Below are 25393 nucleotides of genomic sequence, written 5' to 3'. Positions count from 1 at the left end.
ACTTAAATGAATGTGACAGATACCCTGATCATATTATGAATTATTTCCATCACCCTAGAAAGTGTCATTGTGCCTCTTTGCACTCCAGGACTCCCATCCTCCCTCAGATTAAATTAGTCTTGCCAGTTCTGATTGCCACATAAATGGAATCATATAGTATGTACTATTTTATGTCTGCTTTATTTTACATTGATAATTTTCAGACTCATCTGTTGTTTTTACCATTGAGTATTTCATTGTATGATTATGGCACTGTTTGTTTATTCATTGTCCTGTTGATAGACATTTGATTAAAATTTTTGATTCTGTAAAGCTGCTTTGATCATGCTGTATACAAGTCCTTTAGTGAACATGTGTTTTTCTCTTGCGTAAATACTTGGAAGTAGAATTTGCTAGGTCTTTTGGTGACTGTGTTTTTACAGTTTCCCAAAGTGGCTGTGGCATTTAATTTGAACCAGCCAATATGAGAGTTCTAGTTCTAGCTCTTCTTGACCTCAGCGACATGAGGCATGTCATTCTTCATAAATTTAGCTATTCTGGGGGAGGGAAGTGTGGTTTTAATTTGCATTTGTATGTACTTATTGGTCATTCATAGCTTCTTTTGTTGCTTTTATTGTTGCAATAGTTTTTTATCTAAAAACTAACACTGATAAAATTAGATGAAGTAAATACATTGAAAATATCTTTGAAAGCATACTTACGAAGTACTTTGATTAAATTGAAAAAAAAAAATAGGGGCGCCTGGGTGGCTCAGTCGGTTACGTGTCCGACTTCAGCTCAGGTCACAATCTCATGGTTCGTGAGTTCAAGCCCTGTGCCAGGTTCTGTGCTGACAGCTCAGAGCCTGGAGCCTGCTTCTAATTCTACTTCTCCCTCTCTTGCTGTCCCTCCACTGTTCACGCTTTGTCTCTCAAAAATAAATAAAAACATTTAAAAAAAATTTAAATTGAAAAAAATAGAAGAAATCGTATAAATAACATTAGGAACAACTACAGTTCTTTGTATAGCTATTATTTTCCAGGTACTATGCTGTGTACTTTATTTTGATTTTCTCTTTTAACTTTGTCAATGGTGTTGGGTGGAAAAAGTGGTTTAAAATTCCATTTTATAGATGTGGACATAAGTACCACAAAAGTGTAGTGATTTGCTAAGGTGTTAGGACTAGTGAGTGGTAGGTTTGCTGATTCCAAGCCTCTTCCTTTTCTTCCTCTTCCCCACACAGCTCTGTGTGACAGCTTACCTGATGGGAGCCATGACAGAGAACAGACAGAGGAAGTCCACGAGTGGGCCAGATATGACCCAAGCAGTATTTTTAGAACCTATTCATTTAGTTAGCAAATGTTTATTCCTCACTTCCTGCTGGACAGAGGGAGGGACCTTTAAGGAGGTATTGGAGGCAGGGTATTGCAGAGGTAGAGAGGCTACAGAGATACATAGATTGTGATTTATATAATCATTAAGCCTAAAAGATAACTAACAGGCCATTCATTTTAAAACAAAATTGTTATAAAGCTACAGAAAGACGTAAACAAAAACCTCATATTTAAGAATTATTAGTATGCCAATATTGTTAATATTTTTGTTTTATTGTCTGACTTTTGAGGATGCAAATGTTTACTAATGATGTGATTATGGGACTAGAATTAATTTCAGTGGTGTGTTAATTTGCATCTTTTTTACTCATCAGGTTGCCATGTTTTCTGTTGTATATTTTACCGTCCATTTGTTCTGTTGTTTTGGAGAAGTCTGTCATATGAAAAGGGAATTCCTTCATATTCCTTTTTATTTTTTATAAATAATCTATTTACCTTTTAGGTTTTAGATATTTTTACTACAATTATTAATTATATTCTTTTTAAAAATGTAATTTATTTTGATAGAGTGTGCATGAGTGGGGGAAAGGGCAGAGAGAGAGGAGAGAGAAAATCCCGAGCAGGCTCCAAGCTGTTAGTGCAGAACCCAGTGCAGGGCTTGATTCCATGAACTGTGAGATCATGACCTGAGCGAAAATCAGAAGTTGGATGATTAACTGACTAAGCCACCCGGGCGCCTCTAAGTATATTTTATGGATTATAAGTCATTGAATAGAGTATAAGAATGATTATTAGGAAAGAGTTTTAGAAATGAAATTGTGCTGGGTTAAAAGGATGCACATTATTCATTTTTCTGATTTATGTTGCTTTCTTATCCTTAACAGTGGGTAGTCACTGAGGCTGAGTCTTCATCCCTATACCCCTCAAAGATTGGGATGGATTGTTGGTGTTTAGACTGTTCTTGTTTTTGCCATTAGAAAATGCCCAGAAGGAAAGAACTTTTTTGCTTTTTCACCATAAATTTGGTTACTAGAACAATGCTTGGTATATAGTAAGTCCTCAGGAATATTGGTTGTGTTTGGCAAAGATACCTTCTATTTTTGTTTTTTGCCTTTTTGTTTCTTTTTTTTTAAAATAATAGCTTTATTGAGATCTAATTCACATACTATAAAATTCACTCTTTTACAGTGTATAATTCAGTGGTATACTCACAGAGTTGTGCAACCATCATCACCAGTGATTTCAGAACCTTTTCATTACTTCAAAAAGAAACTCTGTGCCCCTTAACAGTCACACCCCCTATTCCCTACTTGTCTCAACCATTGACAACTGCTAATCTACTTTCTGTCTCCTGAAGAATTTCTAGCTCTGGACATTTCATATAAATGGATTTATACAATACGTGACCTTTTGTGTCTGGCTTTTCACTTAGCCTAGTGTTTTCAAAGTTTATTCATGTCATACTTAATTTTTTAAAATTGCTAAATAATATTCCATTGTATGGCATAGCACATTTTGTTGATACATTCATCAGCCAATGGACATTTAGTTGTTGCTATTTTTAAGTTATGAATAATGCTGTTACGAACATTTGTGTATAGGTTTTTGTTTGGACAGGCTTTTTTTTTCCTATGGGTGTATGCCTAGGAGTGGATTTGTTTTGTTTTATAGTATCTCTGTGTTTAATGTTTTGAAGAATGGCCAGATTTTTTTCTTAAGTGGCTGTGCCACTTTATATTCCCAGTAGCAATGTATGAGGGTTCTGATTTCTCTACATCCTTGTCAATGCTTGCTACTGTCCAACTTTTCTTTTATAGCTATCCTAACAGATGTGAATTTCCCTGATGACTAATGATGCCTAACATCTTTTCATGTGCTTATGAGCCACTTATATATCATCTTTGAAGATACTTCTATTCAAATCCTTTGCTTATTTTTAAGTTGGTTATTTTTTAATTGTTGAGTTGTAAGAATTCTTTCTGTATTCTGAACACATGTTTCTTATCAGATACATGACTTGGGAATATATCCTCTTATTCTTGAGTTCTTGCTTCATGTTTGCAAAATAGACTGTGTGTGTATGGGGCAGATCACATTAAGTATTTCTTAGATCCAGTAGCAGGAGAAAAGATTTTAGGGACTTTACAGAAGGAAACTGGAGAACGTTAGCAATGGCAGCCTGGGTAATGGATTTATAGGACAAATAGTCTGTTTAGAAACTGAGCACCTGAGCAGTGGGGTTTCCGACAGTGGATGTGGGCCAGTGTCACCAGGTGGTTTTGTGAGTTCGTGCACAGAAGCTGGGACATCTGCTGTGAGATCAGGGCTCAGCTCAGGGTGTATTCACACTTGGTACTAAGATAACTGGTAACCAGTTTCTGTTTTATGAATTACAGGATATGGAAGCCAAAAAAGAAGCACAGAAGGAAAAAGAAATTGATGAACAGGAAGCCAGTGCCTCGACATTTCATAGAAGTAGGACTCCATTGGATAAAGATCTTATTAATACTGGGATCTATGAATCTTCTGGAAAACAGTGTTTGCCTCTGGTTCAGCTCATACAACAGCTTCTTAGGTAAATACTAGATATATTTTAACAGGAGGATTATTGGTTTTCATAGTAAGATAGTGAGATCTAGTTAGTACTAGGGTCTGAAAATGTTTTGGCTGTTGAGGTATACTCTGAAAATTATGTAGAATAGGTTTTGGGGTAAAGAGCAGACTCTTTTAAGTTTTTATTTTAATTCTAGTTAATAAACACACAGTGTTATATTAGCTTTAGGTATACAATATAATAATTGAACAGTTTCATGTATCACCCTGTGCTCATTTTAAGTGCACTCCTTAATTTCTGTCACCTAGTTAAGCCATCCTCCCACCCCCCTCCCATCTGGTAACCATCAGTTTATTCTCTGTAATTAAGAGTCTGTTTCTTGGTTTGTCTGTCTTTTTCCCCCCTTTCCTCATTTGTTTTATTTCTTAAATTCCACATATGAGTGACATCATATGGTATTTGTCTTTCTCTGCTGACTTAAGTACTTAGTATTATACTTTCTAGCTCTATCCATGTCATTGCAAATGACAAGGTTTCATTTTTTATGGATGAATCATATTTCATTGTGTATACACACCACATCTTCTTTATCCATTCATCTGTTGAGGGACACTCGGGCAGCTTCCCTTTGAATGAGTGTTTTTGTATTTGGGTAATACCCAGTAGGATGATTCCCAGATCATAAGGTAGTTCTGTTTTTAACTTTGAGGAACCTCCACACTGTTTTAAGAGCAGACATTAAATATAGATGAGGGGAGAGTTTGGAGTGTGTGAGGTAGAACTGGAGATTCTAAAGATTTTCAAACAAGAGAAAATTGGAGTGTATGATAAACAGGAAAAGATTCTTAGCCTCATTAGTAAGGAGTAGATACAAATGAAAATCATTTTGGTAGAACTATTTTTTTTTTTTAAATTGGTTGTATCATTGCCTCATTGTATATGTCATAGAATTATATGTATTACTAAGACAACTTTTATTTTTTTATCTTTTTAATTAATTATTTAATATAATTTATTGTCAAGTTAGCTAACATACAGTATGTACACTGTGCTCTTGGCTTCAGGAGTAGATTCCCATGATTCATAGCTTACATACAACACCCAGTGCTCATCCCAACAAGTGCCTTCCTTAGTGCCCATCACCCATTTTCCCCTCTCCCCCCACCCCCCATCAACCCTCAGTTCTCTGTATTTAAGTCTCTTATGGTTTGCCTTCCTTTCTGTTTGAAACAATTTTTTTCCCCTTCCTTCTCCCATGGTCTTCTGTTAAGTTTCTCAAATTCCATGTGAGTGAAAACATTTGATATCTGTCTTTCTCTGACTGATTTATTTCACTTAGCATAATACCCTTGCAGTTCCATCCACATTGTTGCAAATGGCAAGATTTCATTGTTTCTCATTGCCTAGTAGTATTCCATTATATATATAAACCACATCTTCTTTATCTATTCATCTGTTGATGGACATTTGGGCTCTATCCATAATTTGGCTACTGTTGATAGTGCTGCTATAAACGTTGGGGTACCTGTGCCCTTATGAATCAGCCCTCCTGTATCCTTTGGATAAATTCCTAGTAGTGCTATTGCTGGGTAGTAGGGTAATTCTGTTTTTAATTTTTTGAGGAACCTCCACACTGTTTTCCAGAGTGGCTGCACTAGTTTGCATTCTTACCAACAATTGCAAGAGGGTTCCCTTTTCTCTGCATCTGTTGTTTCCTGAGTTAATTTTAATCATTCTGACTGGTGTGAAGTGGTATCTTAATGTGGTTTTGATTTGTATTTCCCTGATGATGAGCCATGTTGAGCATCTTTTCATATGTCTGTTGGTCATCTGGATGCCTAAGACAACTTTTAATTAAAAAATTTTTTTAAAAATCTTTTTATTTATTTTTGAGACAGAGAGAGACAGAGCATGAGTGGGGGAGGGGCAGAGAGAGAGGGAGACACAGAATCCAAAGCAGGCTCCAGGCTCTGAGCTGTCAGTACAGAGCCTGACATGGGGCTCGAACTTGTCAACCACGAGATCATGACCTGAGCTGAAGTTGGATTCTCAACCGACTAAGCTGCCTAGGTGCCCCGACAACTATTAATTTAAATGCTGAAGTAAATAAAAGAATGGTGAGCATTATTTCTGAAGGCCCTATCTGGAGGAGGTAAGAATCAGTCAGAGTCAGAATATAAACAGGAACCTTGGGCTGAAGTGATCAGACACTGTTCCTGAAAAATGTCAGCCAACATTTCGTTGTCATTCAAAAAGACCAAAAAAGCAAGGTGATTTCTGAAAGGTATTTGTTAGACAATGGAAAACTCTTGTCTTCTATTTAGCAAAATTCTTTCGTGTGTAAACTTGGCTCCTGTTTTGTTTCATTTTCTATACATAAAGAAAGTATTCTAGAGTGTTGGCTCAGGTAGTAGCCAAGTTCAGAGAGCAGGGGCCTCTGCATGTATGTCCAGAAGAGTGGTGGGTGGTATGCTGCTGGTGTGGGGGCAGCCTGCTGTCCATACCTGAAGCACCAGAATTTACTGGACACATTGGGAACTTTTAAGAGGAAGTTTTAGAGCTAGTTCTTTAAATAGATTATAGTAAATGCTAATTAAAAAAATTTTCCTATTTTTTTTTAAATCTGATGATTGTTTCTTTTGATCAGTATCTCATACATTCTGATCTTTAGTACAACAGATTGAAAGTGAATTAACTCAGTGTAGTTGGTGGTAGTGGAAAGACCCTGGGATTTATTCCTAGAAGATTTCACTTGTGACTGCTTGTATAAAATTGGCAAGTGAAACTCTCCCCAGTGTGGTAACTGGCAGAGTAATAACAGGAGCAGTGTTTATAGAGTTAAGGATCAAATGAGAAAATGGATGCTGAGTGCTTTGTAATTAAAAAATGAAGTTCTATGCAGAAGTTTTAAAGCATAAAGCATGTATTTTCTGAAACAATATTGAGTTCTTGAATGCCCTACCCTTTGCTGAGGAGGCTGTGTCAGGACTCCTGGTGTTTCTGTCAGAAAGTGAGTGTGTGTTCCCTGATCTCGGCCTATGGTAGGTTGCCCAGCTTGTTTATTCTCTTGGTGTGGAGAGACTTGTCTGTTTTACCCATCAATGCCTGTTACTGTACAGTCTGGAAGTCTCTTGCCATGTTTGACTGATTAGCACTTGGAATGTGTCCAGTGTAGCTGAGACACTGAAGTTTTATTTTTTATTAGTTAAAATTCAGTTATTTTAATTGAATTATTAATTATTTATTAAAATTCATATTTAAAACCTTGGACTTGATTCAGTTGTTAGAAAACTTTTAAGTGTGTTTTTGAGTTTAAGTTTTATGTTGAAATAGTATTTTCAGTATATTGGGATACTTTATTAATACTGGTTTTACATTACTTTTTTTCTTTATTAATGTGACTGGCAGAACATTAAACATTTTTTTAAGATTATTTGTTTATTTTGACAGAGCGAAAAAGAGCACAATCAGGCAAGGGGCAGAGAGAGAGGGAGAGAGAGGATACCAAGCAGGCTCCTCACTGTCAGCATAGAGCCCAATGCGGGGCTCAGTCTCACAAACTGTGAAATCATGACCTGAGTCAAAATCAAGGGTTCAGTGCTTAACTGACTGAGCTAGCCAGGTGCCCCAGTGACTGGCAGTACATTTTATTTATTTATTTATTTATTTATTTATTTATTTATTTAAAAAATTTTTTTTTTCAACGTTTTTTATTTATTTTTGGGACAGAGAGAGACAGAGCATGAACGGGGGAGGGGCAGAGAGAGAGGGAGACACAGAATCGGAAACAGGCTCCAGGCTCCGAGCCATCAGCCCAGAGCCCGACGCGGGGCTCGAACTCACGGACCGCGAGATCGTGACCTGGCTGAAGTCGGACGCTTAACCGACGGTGCCACCCAGGCGCCCCTGGCAGTACATTTTAAATGACATTTGTGGCTTCCTGGCATTATGTTACTATTGGACAGCATTTTCTAGACCATTTCATAGGTTGTCTTCTGAACCTTTGGTAACACAGGGAGGAGCTGTCTCCACAGCAGTTTTATAATAATTATATACCTGCTTAAAAAACACAAAAACTGAACCCTGGAAGTAAACAACACTTTACAAAAGTTTTAGAATATAGAGAAAGGAAAATGTATCAACACCTTTCTCACTAACAGAGTGCCTACGATCCAGACTCTTTTCATAAATGTAGAAAGTGTACTTCTCTCATGTACAGAGAGACTTTGATATTTAATTTTCTTACCTTAAGTGTGATTGAAGGTAGCTCAATGTGTTGACTTAGCTGATACATTTGTTGAAAAATAGTCTAAAGATGGAAGAGATTGTAGGGATGTTTTGTATACTTTATTCCTTGGAAAACACATTAAAGAAATTGCAGTTTGCCAAGAATAAGTTGTGAAACAGATTTCAGAGTAATGCTTTAGTCTTACACTGGCAAGAAGCCACAGAAAAACATTTATATAAAATCAAGAGCTATGAAAATTTTTTAATTAGTGAACTCAACCAGAATTATACATTTTGATTATGGTTCAGGATTTTTTATTAAGGAAATAAGTTAACATTTATATTAGTGTCCTTTGCTCCTTCTTGTATAGCATGAAACCCAGATTTTTTTCTACTGTTAAGGCAGGGTGTCAGGCAGTAGAATAGAAAGGTGAGGTTGACTAGAGGCAAGACCCTGTGAGCACCTACCTTCATTTTGTGTGGACGGAGTATCCCTGTGCAGTAGCCAAGGGCTTCTTGCTGTTCTTTCTTAGCAACTTTTGGATGTGTGTTGGAGTTGTGCTGGAACTCCTCAAATGTTTCCTGCTCCTCTTCTTCCTCACAGTGCTGTTAGTTCCAGGAATGAATCATGGGGGCAAGTGCAACTGACAGGTTTCCCACAAACCTACTGTCAACGTTAGAAATCAAAGGAGTGGAATAGAATTCCTGTCTGTGGCCTGGTATTATGCAGAGTTCCCAGACTTACCTGCTCAGTGGCAATGCCAGGTGTTGGCTGGCTGGCCCTCACCCGCCCTGAGATGGAGCTACTTTGACAGCAGCCCAGAGCAAGGCTCTGTTTTAGCTCTTTTCTTCCCCTGATTTATTCCTCTGTTCTTAGTACGGGGATCAGGCCTTGTTTGACTGGTGGTGGGACTGTCCCTGGGTGGCAGGGTCTTATCTGGTAGTCTATGTCTCCTCTACGTTCACACTCATACCGAACTTAATTTCCTCAAACATAAACAGAACATACTCTCCTTTTGAAGCTTCAGGGGCTGGCTCAGCATTGCAGAATCTAGTACCAGCAGCCGGGCACTCTATCACCTACAGTGTCCATTCCTCTTCATTCTCTTGTCTTGACTTGACTCCCTGCCCTTGTTCCTTTGCAAGTTTCTTGTGGAGCCAGAACATTTTACCACTGTTCTAATTTTACTTTTGGGACCCATGTTTTGTTTTGTTTTTTTCCTTTTTCACCCTGTTAACTGATGGTTTGTGGCTCAAGTTAGATCCCACAGTTGGAATTGGAGCCTCTGCTCCTTTCTTTGCTGCTGTATTGTTTGAATACCTGTTACTCTGACCTGGTCTGTTTGCACCCACTTTGGTCTTCCTTCCTGTGCTTTCTGAACCCTGTGTGCCCCCTGCATTGCCCACCTAGGTACTTAACTTGAGTAGGTCTCAAGGCAGATTTGTGAGGCAGATGCAGAAAGGCGAGTAAATCTTGTATTTAAGAATAGTGTCACATCTATATTTGAAATACAGCTTTGGACAAAAGTAAAGACACAGTTGTTTTTTCCCCCAAAGGTCTGTTTTCTATCATTTTGGACCATTCCACACAGCTCTTTAGAGCACATTTGTAAAGCAAAGGGCATCATTATATCTTTTACAACTTCTGTGCTTCTTTTCTCAGTTTTGACTGAGGTTGTGTTTACTGCAGACACACCTGACTCATATTTGGGGAAGGAAGCCCGCTACAGGTCACCTGGATGCATGATTATATTTGAGTTTAGTTTTTGTTGTGCTTTCTTAATACTTTTTTTTTTTTTTTAATAGACATAGCTTGTTAAATTTTGCAATCTTCTTTCCTCTGCATAGAAACATTGCTTCTCAGACAGTAGCCAGATTGAAAGATGTTGCCCGTCGGATTTCATCATGTCTAGACTTTGAGCAACATAGTCGTGAAAGAACTGCTTCATTGGATTTGTTGCTGCGCTTTCAGCGCCTACTTATCAGTAAACTTTATCCAGGAGAAAGTATTGGTCAGACCTCAGATATATCTAGTAAGTTGCTTAAAATTAAAATGTCTTATGTGTATTTTGGGCTTTTTAATTTAGGCCTATTCTATACTCCCAGATGAGTAGTTCTTATATTATTAAATGTGCCAATTTGGGGGGACTTCATTTTGTATCCACTTTTTTTTGGGACAAATATTAGACTCATCAATATTTTTTGTTTCCTTGTCTTAATATTTAAGTTCTTTGGACATCAAAAATAGTTTCCTTTATGTTCAAGTTAGTCTTAACAGACAATTTATCAGACTTACTCTACGTGTCTGTTATGGAGTGTTGGATACTAACATAATGTGGGAACAAAGTAGTGACATAGCATTTGTTGATCGCACTGGAAAACCAGGTGGGGAGTAATGCAAGGAATGAATCATCGTTGGAGGAAGGCTGGGTCTCAGTTATAGCACTGGTTTATTAGCCGCTAGACATGGGACTAAGTCTGAGACTTACCAGGGGGCTGTAGGTTGCTCACCTGCGGAACTGGGATAACATCTGAGGGTGCCTATGAGGATTAAAATAGGATGATATTTAAGCACTTAGTTCTGTGCATGACATAGATTAGAGTACTTTCCACAAGCTCAAAAGATGGCTCTGTGTAAATCGGCTTTCTCTGTCAAGGATGGAAACATCCGCTGCTGTTAATATTTTTATAGATGTTATATTCTAAAACATCTTAGTTGCTGAAAACTGAAAAGGTTTATATATATTCTAAAATATCTTAGTTGCTGAAAAAATTAGGCATTTGTAGATAGAAAATTTCAGGTTGAAATAGGTGAACTTATAGTCCGAAAGAGACATCTCAAAGTCATGAGGACTGAAAAGCTATTAAGAGCCTTGTAGGAAGAAAAGTTAAAGATTTTAGGAGATTGAAAAATGCCTAACTTTGTTTATTGAAGTAATTTGCAAGTGTTAAGACTTGAAATTTGATAACATTTGTGTGTATTAGGTGTAAGGTTTTAAAACTCTATAAATAATGATTTTAGTATTTACATTAAATAAATTTTCTAGGTATTATATAGTGCAGTGTATGAAAATTTACGTAACCAAATTCACTGTTTCTCAAATTCTGTGACATAAAAACAGCCAAGGAATATGGGTTAATTTTCTCCTTTGAGAAAATTGTTATACATAAAAGATGTATAGATGAGGGTGGAATCAATGCGATTTATTTACAAAGTAAATTTTAATGGTAAAAATGAAATTTTCTAAATCTTTCTTCAAGGTCCTGAGCTTATGGGTGTTGGTTCCTTGCTGAAGAAGTACACAGCCCTTTTGTGCACACACATTGGAGATATACTGCCTGTGGCAGCCAGCATTGCTTCCACCAGCTGGCGGCACTTTGCAGAGGTGGCCTGCATTGTGGAAGGGGACTTCACTGGTACCTTTTTTATATCCTACCTTCAGACATTTATTTATTTTCAGAGATAGATAAGACTTAAAATTTATCACTTCCTGATAAACCTGCATGCCTTTGCCCCATACATTTTCTAGTCATGTTGGCTTTTCTCCTTTTCTTTTTTTACTTGCTTGACAATTCTGTTGGTGTAGGAGTTGTGTCACTGTAAATGTAATTAGTGATTTAGAGTCATACAGCCATTATTAACATTTCAATAATGAGGTCATTGGGAATTGTCTAATTTTATTTCAGCCCTATAAAAATTAGTTGCGCCTTTCAGGACCTTAATAATTTCCAGTATTTCTTAATATGTTTTCAAGTTAATTCTGTGACACTACAGCATTCTTATTAAGTGCTTTTTTACTGATAGTAAACTTAGTTGTAAACACTTAAGTTTTCTGAATAAAAGACAAGTTCACAGAAGTGTTGAAACACAGCGGTTTTGAAAAGTATTCTTGTAACTCAGAGGGTTCTGTTTGATACCTTTGTTTATCTTTTTCAAAATGAAAGATAAAATAATCCTGTAGAAATATGCTTTCCTTATTTTGTGATTTATCAGAATTTGAACATAGAACAAGCTTAGAAAGTAGTTTTATAGGATATATGGTTTTATTTAAATCTTAATGCTGTTTTTTTTTCTTTTAAAACGTAGGTGTTCTCCTTCCAGAACTAGTAGTTTCTATAGTGCTTCTGCTCAGTAAAAATGCTGGTCTCATGCAGGAGGCTGGAGCTGTCCCTCTGCTGGGTGGCCTGTTAGAACACCTGGATCGGTTCAATCACCTTGCACCGGGAAAGGAAAGGGATGATAATGAAGAGTTAGCCTGGCCTGGCATCATGGGTATGACATCTTAACTTCTAGAACTTCTGCTGAGGAAAGTTTATCCTGATCTAACCTATTCTTGCCTTTTTATCTGAAAGGATACTTCACAAAGAGAAACCAATATTTGCCATTTTCACTGATGGGAGTATAAGTGGAAAATCAAGATAATCCAAATCAGAAGAGATTTAGATTATATATAAGAAATGATTTTTCTGTTAATTGTTGTTACTTTCTGAATTGGACTATTTTAGAAAGTTCTGGAGAACCCTTTCTTGGGTGTTGCCTCCAGAAGGTACTGTTGCGGCGATTAGATATAGTCCAGCTTTGGAGGCTGACATCAATATGGGATGACTTTTTAAACTCATTTCTAACTGATGTTACTAAGTTGTGGAATTCCGATATTTAGCTGAGCACTTCCCTTATATGTACTGTCTATAGTGCTTACCAAATTGGGATGGAACTTGTCTTCTCAAAGTTTTCAGCTTTGACATTTTTTAAGTGTATGTTACCATACTGTGTATGGTTCTGACTTCCTGGACTCATAGAATTAAATTGAAGTTGTGGTTCATTTGTATTTTGTAGGAAAGCTCAGGCAAGCTGGGCTTTTTTCCCCTTCCATTGTAGACTGTCATCTTATAGGAGTTTCAAATAAGAAGTGACAACTATCCTGAAGAAAATAACAATAGGATATGGAGCATAGTTTTTAATTTTTTTATATCACTAGTATTTTTAGCATCATTCATTTGTGTTTATGAAGTTAAATGTTATTTTTGTCTCTATAGTTAGTATGGTTGAAGGCATTTAATCTGATTAAGCAGTTCAAACTTACTCATTTAAAAATCTTTTTTTATTATGAAATATACTCAAAAGTACAGAAAACAGCTCTGTGACTGATCATAGAGAAAATCATTTGGGGCGCCTGGCTGGCTCCATTGGTTAAGCGTCCGACTTCACCTCAGGTCATGATTTCACGGTGCATGAGTTTGAGCCCTGCGTCGGGCTCTGTGCTGACAGCTCAGAGCCTGGAGTCTGCTTCAGATACTGTGTCTCCCTCTCTCTCTGCCCCTCCACCACTCTCTCTCAAAAATAAATAAACATTAAAAAAATTAAAAAAGAAAAAAAAGAAAAGAACATCCATCCAGATTAAGAAATGGAATGGTGGCAGGAACATCCTAAACACTGCTTCTTGTCTCCTGAAAGATACCTCTCTCTGGTCTTGTGTGGTTGCTGCTCCTCTACTTCTCTTTATCATTTTATCAGACAGGCTTGTGCTCCTTAATAGTTTGTTTAAATATTCTTATGTCTGTTTGTTTTTTTAAATTTTTTTTAAAATTTATTTTGAGAGAGAGCAAGAGTGAGGGAGGAGTAGAGAGAGAGGGAGACCCAAGAATCCCAAGGAGGGGTTCAGTCTCATGAGTTGTGAGATCATGACCTGAATCAAAACCAGGAGTTGTGTGCTTAACTGATTGTGCCACCCAGGTGTTCCTCTTATGTCTGTTTCTTGCTGGAATTAATTATGTCTATTTCTTGTTGGTTTGTAGGGTATGCTTTAGTACAGAATGCCAGGTTTCCATAGTGATTGTGCTGATTTTCATCTCCATAGAGTGTGAGAGTTCTCACCATTCCACCCCTGTGCCAAGAGGTCATGTGTCATTTTTTCCCTAGGCATTTTGTCCATAGGTTCATTGTACCAGCACTCTTGGGTGAAAGGAGTGTCCTTGGTCACTCTTTGGGAGTACCACTTTTGTCAAAATCAGTTGACTGTCTCTGCCTGTGTCTATTTCTCATCTTGCAGCTTCCCTTTGTGACTTCTGCACTTGTTAGCACCCTCTGGTGCATTGTTGAATACAAATGGTGATACTGGGCAGCCTTGTCTTGTTTAGGAGCAAAAGAAAAGCTTTCCAAATTTCACACATGAAATATGAGGTTTGTTAAGGGATTTCTTTGTAGAAACCTTTTTTAAAAAATTTTTTTTAAGTTTATTTTTTGAGAGACAGAGAGAGACAGAGCATGAGTGGGGGAGGGGCAGAGAGAGGGGGAGTCACAGAATCTGAAGCAGGCTCCAGGCTCTGACCTGGCAGCACAGAGCCCGACGTGGGGCTCGAACTCGTGAACCGTGAGATCATGACCTGAGCCGAAGTTGGACGCTTAACTGACTGAGCCACCCAGGTGCCCTCTTTGTAGAAGCCTTTACATATTAAGGAAGTTTCCTTCTATTCTGCTTTGCAATGAAGTTTTAATTAATCTCAGTGATCATATAATTTTTCTTTTTTCTATTAACGTGTTAATTATTGATTTTTCAAAAGTTAAATCAGCCTTCTGCATCTGGAATAAAACTATCTTGATTGTATTATATTGGTCATATTAATATGTGTTGCTGGTCTTGATGTGTTTTGCTTTTTTCCAACAATTTTGCATCTGTGCTTGTGAATTGTAGTTTTCTTTTAATGCCCTATAAGTTGCTGATAATCACCCTTCCACTAACAAACAGGCTGTAATTTAGGAACATGACAGCTTCCCATGCAATCTCTGTTAAATTTCTTTTTGCAGTCTGTCAGCTGAGAATATTAGCTTGTTGGTAGAAACTATCTGAGGGATCCAGTAGTACAAAAACATAACAAGACATTTAAAGTTTTAGTAAGACAGGCTGTGCTAGTCTCTTAGAGTTACTTAGAGAATGTTCTTTCCTCTTCTTTTTTTTTTTCCTCCCCAGAAGGGTATGTATAAGATTGGTAGAATTTGCCAGATAATCATCTTGATCTGTAGTGTTGTGAACAGTTTTTTTTTTTTTTGTTTGTTTTGTGGGTGGTAAGATAGAGTGGAAACCCAACTTTTTTTTTTTTAACTATGGTGAAGTATACATAACATAAAATTTGTCATTTTAACCATATTTAAGTTTTCCATTCTGTGGCATTAAGTACATTCACGTTATTGTCCAACCAACACCACCATCCAGTTTCAAAACCTTTCATCTCTCCTGAATTGAAACTCTGTACCCATTAAACATTAACTCCCCATTCTCCACTCCCTCTCACCCTTGACAACCACCATTCAACTTTCTGTTTCTGTGAATTTGACTACTCGAGGTAGGTCATGTAAGTGGAATCATACAGTATTTGTTCTTTGATAATTGTCTTACTCTATTTAGCATATCTTCAGGGTTCATCCATGTTATAGCATGTGTCAGAATTTCCTTCCTTTTTAAGGCTGAATAATGTTTTATTTTTTTTTATTTTTAAATTTTTTTTAATTATTATTATTTTTTTTAACGTTTATTTATTTTTGAGACAGAGAGAGACAGAGAATGAATGGGGGAGGGTCAGAGAGAGGGAGACACAGAATCTGAAACAGGCTCCGGGCTCTGAGCTGTCAGCACAGGGGCCCGATGCGGGGCTCGAACTCACAGACCGCGAGATCGTGACCTGAGCCCAAGTCGGCGCTCAACCGACTGAGCCACCCAGGTGCCCCTGAATAATGTTTTATAATATTGCAAACAAAATGGTTTATCCAGTCATCTCTTGATATACACTTTGGTGGTTTCCACCTTTTGGCTGATGTAACTAATGCTGTCATGAACATGGGTGTGCAAATGTATGTTTGAAGCCCTGCTTTCACTTCCTTTGGGTTAGAGGCTAAAAGTGGGATTGCTGAATCATATGGTAATTCTGTGTTTAACTTCCCACCATAATGTTTTCCATAGTGGCTGTTCCATTTTACACTCCCATAGGCAGAGTACAAGGAAGGGCTCTAATTTTTTCACATCCTTGCCAACACTTGTTTTTTTCTGTTTTATTGATAACAGCCATCCTAATGGGACAAAGTGGTATTATAACGTAGTTTTCATTTGGTTTTCCTTAATGGTTAGTGATAATGTATGTCTGTTCTTGTGCTTATTGGCCATTTGCATATCTTTGGAGAAGTGTCCATTCAAGTATTTTTCCTATTTTTGAATCAGGTTTTGTTATTGTTGCTACTGTTGAATTATAGGAATTTGTTTTGTATTCTGGATGTATATGATTTAGTTATATTTTCTCCTTATGGGTGGATTGCCTTTTCATTTTGTTGGTAGTGTCCAGCGATGTTTAATTTTGATTGAGTCCAACTTAACCTAGTTTTTCTTTTGTTGCCTATGCTTTTGGTGTCCTGTTCAAGAAATCATTGCCAAATTACATGTCATGAAGGATTCCTCCTGTTCTTTTCTAAGAGTTTGATATTTTATAGTTTTAGCTCTTCAAATCTTTGATCTGTTTTAAGTTTTGTATATGGTGTATAAGGTAAGGGTCCAACTTGATTTGTTTGCGATTGGATATTCAGTTTTCCTAGCACCACTTGTGGAAAAGATTGTCCTTCCCCCATTGAATGGTTGTGACACTCTGTCCAAAACATTTGACCATATATATGAGGATTTATTTCTGAGTTCTGTATTCTGTTCCATTGATCCAGTTGTCTTTATGATGGTGCTACTCTGGTCTTTATTATTTCTTTTCTTCTTTCTTAGGGTTTAATCTGATATTTTTCTAGCTTTTAGAGAAATGATGTTTTGTTCATTGTGAAAACACAGATAAAAGTAGGGAGAATAGGATAATGAACCTGTATTTATAAGTATTCACATTTCAGCTTCTCCTCCACTTAACTTAGTGATTGAATGATTGAATCATTTTAAAGCAGATCTCTTTAAGACATTTTGACACACATTACCTGTTAATGATTAGAACTTCTTTTTGGTAATAAAACCTTAATATCATTATTCTGTCTAAGATTAACAGTGATTCCTTAATGTTACATGCAGTCTATGTTCCATTTTCCTGGATTATCTAAAAAGGTCTTTTTATTAGTGGTTATTTTGAATCAGCATCTAAATACGTTTTGCATGTTATAGTTGGTTGATATGCTTCCAGTCTTTTTTTCCTTTAACAGTGTATCTCTAGGCCCTCCTCTTTGTCTCTGGTCATGCTCTTTATTTGTCAAAGAAGCAGGGAATTTGTTCTGGAGAATTTCATATTTTCTGAATTTGGTTGATTGCCCTCTCTTTTAGTCTAACATCTCTCAGTTACACTTTCTCTAAACAGTTGGTTATATGTATAGGGTTGATGAGGTTTGAATGCAGATTTGGATTCAGTTTTTTTTTTTTTTTTTAAATTTTTTTCAACGTTTTTTATTTATTTTTGGGACAGAGAGAGACAGAGCATGAACGGGGGAGGGGCAGAGAGAGAGGGAGACACAGAATCGGAAACAGGCTCCAGGCTCCGAGCCATCAGCCCAGAGCCTGACGCGGGGCTCGAACTCACGGACCGCGAGATCGTGACCTGGCTGAAGTCGGACGCTTAACCGACTGCGCCACCCAGGCGCCCCAAAAGTATTTATTTTTTTTTTTAACGTTTTTTATTTATTTTTGGGACAGAGAGAGACAGAGCATGAACAGGGGAGGGGCAGAGAGAGAGGGAGACACAGAATCGGAAACAGGCTCCAGGCTCCGAGCCATCAGCCCAGAGCCTGACGCGGGGCTCGAACTCACAGACCGCGAGATCGTGACCTGGCTGAAGTCGGACGCTTAACCGACTGCGCCACCCAGGCGCCCCTGGATTCAGTTTTTGATAGAGTGTGTCTGAGGTCATGCTGTGTGTTTCTTGTTTCATTGGCTCTGAGGCCTGTGATTCTGTGTGACACCCACCTTCAGTTCTGTTCAGATGGACCAGGGAGTTCATATACAGTCTGTCTTCTATAAAATCCCCTAGCAACCTTGCCTTCATTTGTTTGGTTAGTACAAAGTACAATTTGTACAGGTAAGGACATGATCCTAGCTTGACTCCCCTCTTCAATCACCTCCCTGTATCATTTTTCAGTGATACTGAGTTAATGTCCTAGCACTTTGAAAGGTGACCAATGAGGCATTCTTCCGTCATCTTTCCCTTCATTCCTCCCCCCGCCTGCTTTTATTTATTTATTTTTTATTTACTTATTGTTTTTGAGAGAGAGAGTGAGCCTGGGAGGGGCAGAAGGAGATGGAGAGTGAGAATTTAAGCAGGCTTCATGCCCAACACAGACCCTGACTCAGGGCTCGATCTCCTGATTGTGAGATCATGAGCTGAGCCGAAATCAAGAGTTGGACACTTAACTGACTGAGCCACCTAGGTGCCCCTTTTTAAAATTTTTGACTATCGTGAGCTCTTAGAATTTTATTGATTTAATGTTTATTAACTTATTTACTTCTTTGCTTTTTTTCCCCCTACTATATATATTTAAAGGTATAAATGCCCTTAAACACATATTTAGCTCTAGAAGTGTGGATCTATAGTATTTTCATTATCATTCATTGTATTTTTTCTATAGACATTTTTTTTGTGGGAAGTCAAATATGAATTTTTATTTTATTTTTGTTACCTATTTGTAATTTAACTGCATTGTAGTCAGTGCATATGCTCTGTAACTTTATTCCTTTGAAATTTTTGGGATTTGCTTTATTGCCTTATACATAGTCAGATTTGCTATTCATGCTGCTCATGTGATACTGTTTTTGTTTTGTTTTATAATCATTGCATGTCCTTTGTGCATTTATTTATTTTTTAATGTTTTTATTTATTTTTGAGACAGAGAGACAGAGCATGAGCAGGGGAGGGGCAGAGAGAGAGGGAGACACAGTCTGAAGCAGGCTCCAGGCTCTGTGTTGTCAGCTCAGAGCCCGATGCGGGGGTCGAACTCACAGACTGTGAGATCATGACCTGAGCTGAAGTCGGACGCTCAACCAACTGTGCCACCCAGGCGCCCCAAATCATTGCATATTCTCAGTGAAATTTTGTTTGTGGTATTAGTTACAGCGAGAGATATGTTAATCTCCTATTGTGATTATGGATTTGTCTATTTCCCTTTATAGTTCTTTTGCATGATTTGTTCTATTGCTTTATCTCTTGATCTATTGATTGATTGATTTTGGTTTCTGTATATGCAGAATCATTTTTTACAGGTCAGAACTGTAGAAATAATGAGGAGGTGACACAGATACGCAAAGCTGATTTGGAGAACCACAATAAAGATGGAGGCTTCTGGACTGTGATTGATGGGAAAGTATATGATATAAAGGACTTCCAGACACAGTCATTGACAGGAAATAGTATTCTTGGTAAGGCCTCACTTTCTACTTCATGGTTAAAAGTTACAGCATGTGCCATTTTGAGCAGAGTATTTGTCTTTTAAGCGATCAGTTGAGTATATTGTTCCACCCCCCACGTTTTAATCTACTGGTGACTTTGGTGTGTGACCTATCAGTGAATTCAAGCAGGTTTGAAGAATTCCTTATCATTTTGCATTTGTTTCAACACCTGTTGAAACTTGTTTCAAATCCTGAGTTGGCGCAGGCAGCTCTGGGAGGGGATGAAAGATCATTATTATACTTTGGTAACCCTCACACTGGAGTCACCTGCCTGATCTATTTCCTACTTGACATTTCTACTATGGGTGTCTAAGCAAATTGTATTGAAATAATGTTGCTTTTGTTTTTTTTGTTTTAGCTCAGTTTGCAGGGGAAGACCCAGTGGTAGCTTTGGAAGCTGCTTTGCAGTTTGAAGACACCCGGGAATCAATGCATGCCTTCTGTGTTGGCCAGTATCTGGAGGTGAGGCTGTGTGCGTGGGCATCATGGTGAACGTCAGGGGAGACCTCCTCTCTATATTTGTGATAGGTGGTTTTTACCTTGAAGTATTATTGATAATGGGGCCTTTCGGTGGGGGTGCGTGTCATTAAGTGATACATATGAAGATCCTTTAGAAGTTTTTTCATAAATGAATTTATTTACACTTATTCGTGTTAAGATTTATGAAGTATTGGTCTTGAAAAATTGTAAAAGTTATTAATTTGTAACACATGTAGACACTTTTCCACACACAAAAAGGGGTTAACCTTTGGCCTTTATAGTTTTATTGTAAGCTTATGTAGAAATTTGAAGTGGCTTACTATCTTGAGATATATATTTTTGGGGGGAGAATTATCTAGTAGCATAATTCTTTAGAATAGATATGTCCTACCTATGCATGAGCTTTGGAGTTTATATGTTGGGATTGGTTTTCCAGGTATAGATCCATAAGTAATAAAATTTATTAAATGCCACATAGGTAAGACTTAAAACATTGCATAGGGAGAGATTGACTTTGCTTGTAAATGATCTAATAAGACTGGCAAAGTTTTTTTTCATTTGATCTCTTTTCTAACTGGTTTCTTTTTGTTAACATAAATTTATACCTCCACATATGTGGTCCTAGTTCACTACTCACAGCAGTCCTTTCATATTTTTGGGTTTTTGGGGGTGTTATTTATGCATGTAACAATTCAGTATATTTTCTGAAGTATACAGTCAATCTGTAAACTTCTATTTGATTCTTTAAGGAATTATCTAGTTTACCTGTTGTTTTTTAAATTTTTTTAAAAGTTTGTGTGTGTGTGTGTGTGTGTGTATGTGTGTGAGAGAAAGGAAGAGGGAGAGAGAGAGAGAGAGAGAAACAGGGGAGGAACAGAGAGAAAGGGAGAGAGAGGATCCCAAACAGGCTCTGCACTGTCTGTGCAGAGACCCAGGTAGGGCTCGAACTCATAAACCGCGAGATCATGACCCAAGCCGAATCAAGAGTTGGACACTTAACTGATTGAGCTACCCAAGAGCCCCTCTAGTTTACCTGTTTATCTGAGCTTTGGTTTTACCACCAGTAGATCTGTGTGTTTACCGTTTGCTTTGTAGGGTGTGCCTACAGCACACAGCATGTATAGCAGCATAATAGGATGTAGGAAAAGGGTGTCCAGAGCATCTGCTTCTCTTCCTCATGGAACTTTGTCTCGTTTAGGGATATAAGCTGTTACTCTTTTGGTTTTTATGTTTTCAATTAACCCTGTTTTCTCAGACTGATGATGAAATTTATCTTTCCAAGCCTGACCAAGAAGTTGTTACCATACCAGATCTGGGAAGTCTCTCTTCACCTCTGATAGACACAGAAAGGAATCTGGGCCTACTTCTCGGATTACATGCTTCCTATTTAGCTATGAGCACACCACTGTCTCCGGTTGAGATCGAATGTGCCAGTAAGAAAAATTTGCTTTCTGCTAACAGATTAGAAGGTTATTTTAGCTGAGTCTTACGTGCTATTTAGAATAGGAGAAGAAGAATCAACACAGTTGTTGGTGAGTAAAAATAAGGATCGTGGGACTATGACACTAAACCAATGAAATAGAAATAGTTGTGAATGGCTTTCATTTGCTCTCATGACCTGTGGCAGTAGAGGAAGCTAACAGGTGCATGGAAATATCAGTCCTATGTGTGCTCTCACTTTTGCTTCCTGTAACAGATGGGTTCAACTTGGCTGTCGTCTCCACGTGACATGGATTGGCTGTTCCTATTGGGGATAATATTCTTTTTGAGGATTGTGTTTTTACTAGACCCAAATACCTTTTGGGATTGCGACCTTTTTAATGACCTAAAGTAATAAAATTTCACTATATTCCATAAGATGGATTTAAAGTTTTGTTCACGTATTCCTACATTTGTCTGCCAACCATCCAGCAAGCATTTACTGAGTAAATACTCAGTATGAGTTACCATGCTAGGTGCTCAATGCATTAAGTGTGGAATTAGACACATTTCTGCTTTTAGGTGCTTTTTGTGTGATGATGAGCCAGACATTATAATAGAGCAGTACGCAGGGTAGAAGAGCATGAAATGGAGACATTTGTAATTTGTTCTGATGGGGAAGAAACCCCATCAGAGGTGAAGGAGTAAGGACATTGGAGTCCCAGGAAAGTGAGTGTGTGAATCTTCTAGGCAGAAATACAGGTGTGTGAGGAGCATTTGTTAAGAAATGTAGGGCTTCCTGTTGCTTGTGTATGTGTACTGTCAGGAGAGAATGCTAGTGGGCAAGGATGGTCAATGTACTTGGTCAGCCCAGCTTTCTGGAACAAGCCTTTGGTGTGCATGCTGGGCATTTTGCTGCCTGCAGAGCCTCTCAGGGGGATGGACTCATCCTTTCCCTCAAATATTTGTAGTATGAGGAAGATACATTTCTTCTAAATCAGCAAAGAGGGTGGGAAATGAGAAGAGTCAGAGTAAAATTGATCAGAAGGTACTATGGGCCCTGGTGGGTGAGGGGCCTAAGCCATCAGAAACCACCTTTAGAGCAGTATCTTTGAGAGATTAGAGGGAGTTCTAAATGTAGAGACGTAGGTAAGGTCATGATCATATTTGTGTTTTAGAATTAATGTAGCACTTAGGAGAATGCTCCTGAATCTTCTAAAATCTAAATTTTCAGTAAAAGAACATGGAGTACATCCCAGATTTGATTGCTTGGGTTCTGGAGGACTATTTTGATAACAGAAGTCATTGAAAAAAATTTGTAGCAATGAACAAACTGATTCTTCATTTTTTTTAGTGAATCTCACTCCAGTTATCTTAGCAATTAGAATGAGCATCCACATTGGCACTGATGCATATTCTTGTGTGTCTAGCCATGCCTCACACAGGTTTCCTTTGTGAGACACACATAGTCTACTGGGTCTCCAGTCTCCAAGGATCTGTCTCTTGCTAAGGTCCCATGTTATATGATTAGTAGTCTCTCATTTTTATTACTAGATTAATGCTCTAGGGAAATATGTCCTGCCCTGAGCATGTTTTTTCTTTGTAGACCCCTTCTCATGTGCTGCTTTCCTACCTGGATGCTCAGTGTTTTTGTCTTTATCCAGATCTCCGCTCAGTTGTCACTTCCACAGAAAATCCTTTACCGACTCCTGAACAGTAGTGGAGGTCTATACTCTTGTACCAACTGTAGTACTTTGTAGCATACAGTTATCCTAATTGAAATTGAGTGATTGCTTGTGTAAGTGTTGCCTCCATGCTGCTCTCCCTAGTAAAATGCAATGCCCCAGTGTTCCCACAGTATCAGTAGAATCGGTCAGCTCCATGTTTTACTGGGTATCTAGAAAAGTTGTACTGGAACTATTATACTGAGTTCTGATACCATGCTTAAGATGTAATGAATAGCCAGAAGTGTTAACCTATTTTCATGCAGACATAGGAATTATAAGCCAGTGTATATAAATGTTAGATGTGACTCTTTAATATGAATGATGCTGAATTTTTCCTCTTAAATCAAATATTCACTTCTTATCTTTTATATCAATATTTATTTCTGAATAGTACACTCAAGTTTCTCTTTAATGTTTGCATATGTACTTTCTAGAGTGGCTTCAGTCATCCATCTTCTCTGGAGGCCTACAGACCAGCCAGATCCACTATAGCTACAATGAGGAGAAAGACGAGGACCATTGTAGCTCTCCTGGAGGCACTCCTGCTAGCAAGTCCCGACTCTGTTCCCACAGACGGGCCTTGGGCGACCATTCCCAGGCATTCCTGCAAGCCATTGCTGACAATAACATACAGGATCACAATGTGAAGGTGAGCGAGGCCTTCCCACACTTAGTATCCTTGGTTTACCGTAGAACTTTGATATGTGAACACTTTCATGTTCTCTGATTTTACATATTAGTTACATATTATTTGTAACATATGAAACATTTGTAACATATGAAACATTTGTAACATATGAAACCACACTTAGTATCCTTGGTTTACCGTAGAACTTTGATATGTGAACACTTTCATGTTCTCTGATTTTACATATTAGTTACATATTATTTGTAGGGCTGGTTTTGAGGTAAGAGGCTGGTTCAGTTCTGGGTGCCTGACTCGACTTCAGGTCAGGTCACGATCTCAAGGTCGTGAGATAGAGCCCTGTGTTAGGCTGTGCACTGGGCATGAAGCCCGCTTAAGGTTCTCTCCCTCCCTTTGCTTCCTCCCCTGTGTGCATGCGTGCTGTCTTTAAAAAAAAAAAAAAAAGAAAAAAAAAGGCTGATTCAATTCAATATGTCGGTGATGTTTTAGAAGCATTGCTGATTGCAAGTACATTCGAAATTGTGGCATGTAGTTTGGAATTTATGAGGGCGTGTTAGGTGGCTCTGAAGTTACCCTCCAGCTGTTTCTGTTACAGGACTTTCTGTGTCAAATAGAAAGGTACTGTAGGCAGTGCCATTTGACCACACCAATCACTTTTCCTCCTGAGCACCCTGTGGAAGAGGTTGGCCGCTTACTATTATGTTGCCTTTTAAAGCATGAAGATTTAGGTATGAGTCTTGACATTTTAGCTATACTATACATTTTTGAACTGACATGCAATGTGCATTCATTCTTACGCTGCCCCTTTTTAAAAATGTCTTTTACAGGTCACGTGGCATTATCTTTAGTTCATGCAGGAACACTTGGTATTGAGCAAGTAAAGCACAGAACATTGCCTAAATCAGTAGTGGATGTTTGTAGAGTTGTTTACCAAGCAAAATGCTCACTCATTAAGGTAAATACATTTTTATTCTTTTTTTTGTGCTTTGCAGATAGTTGGTAAAATATTTAAGTTGTCTTTTCATATTTAACTTTGTAGACGCATCAAGAACAGGGTCGTTCTTACAAGGAAGTCTGCGCTCCAGTCATTGAACGTTTGAGGTTCCTCTTTAATGAACTAAGACCTGCAGTTTGTAATGATCTCTCTATAATGTCCAAGTTTAAACTGTTAAGTTCTTTGCCCCGTTGGAGGAGGATAGTTCAGAAGATAATTCGAGAACGAAGGAAAAAGAGAGGTAAAAGATGGGAAAATGCTGTCAAAGTGTGTGCTTTTCCCCAGTATATTTGAGTCTGTGATTTGAGTGAAGCTGTTTGCTACTGCTTAGTACATGTGGATTTCCACAACTGCCATAATATTTGTTATGTGTATTTATGATTAAATAGACAAATCCTGCTTATTTTTCCTAGACATCAGATAATGATACAACTTTGCTATTGAGTATGTTATGATTTGGTAATTACTAAATTGATGCTGTACAAGGTAAATACTATAAACTTTATTAAATTGATGGGGAAGAGGAAGTGTTTTTTTTTTTTTAATCACTTGTCCTGGTAAATGAGATATATGAGAATGTTTATTCTTTTAGTTAATCTTGCCATTATTGTAAGGAAATGTTTTCCTTTGG

The 25393-nt window shown here is 37.8% G+C and overlaps 1 protein-coding gene across 4 annotated transcripts in view; it reads left to right on the top strand.

Annotated features, from left to right (window-relative positions):
* HERC2 (HECT and RLD domain containing E3 ubiquitin protein ligase 2) overlaps positions 1-25393 on the top strand; it is a 270781-nt gene that overhangs the window by 102197 nt on the left and 143191 nt on the right. For 3 of the 4 annotated variants that reach the window (XM_058736915.1, XM_058736914.1, XM_058736917.1), the window contains 11 exons: positions 3710-3888; positions 9943-10127; positions 11356-11511; positions 12182-12367; positions 19296-19466; positions 19855-19958; positions 21232-21409; positions 23557-23771; positions 24364-24496; positions 24596-24723; positions 24808-25003. In XM_058736915.1, the coding sequence (XP_058592898.1) occupies positions 3710-3888; positions 9943-10127; positions 11356-11511; positions 12182-12367; positions 19296-19466; positions 19855-19958; positions 21232-21409; positions 23557-23771; positions 24364-24496; positions 24596-24723; positions 24808-25003 (1831 nt within the window). The remainder of the gene's footprint in view (positions 1-3709; positions 3889-9942; positions 10128-11355; positions 11512-12181; positions 12368-19295; positions 19467-19854; positions 19959-21231; positions 21410-23556; positions 23772-24363; positions 24497-24595; positions 24724-24807; positions 25004-25393) is intronic. The other variant, XM_058736918.1, reaches the window with a different exon arrangement.

Source organism: Neofelis nebulosa, chromosome 7 (genome assembly GCF_028018385.1).
Source record: "Neofelis nebulosa isolate mNeoNeb1 chromosome 7, mNeoNeb1.pri, whole genome shotgun sequence".
NCBI classification, from domain to species: Eukaryota; Metazoa; Chordata; class Mammalia; order Carnivora; family Felidae; genus Neofelis; species Neofelis nebulosa.
This window is presented reverse-complemented; position numbering and strand designations above follow the sequence as displayed.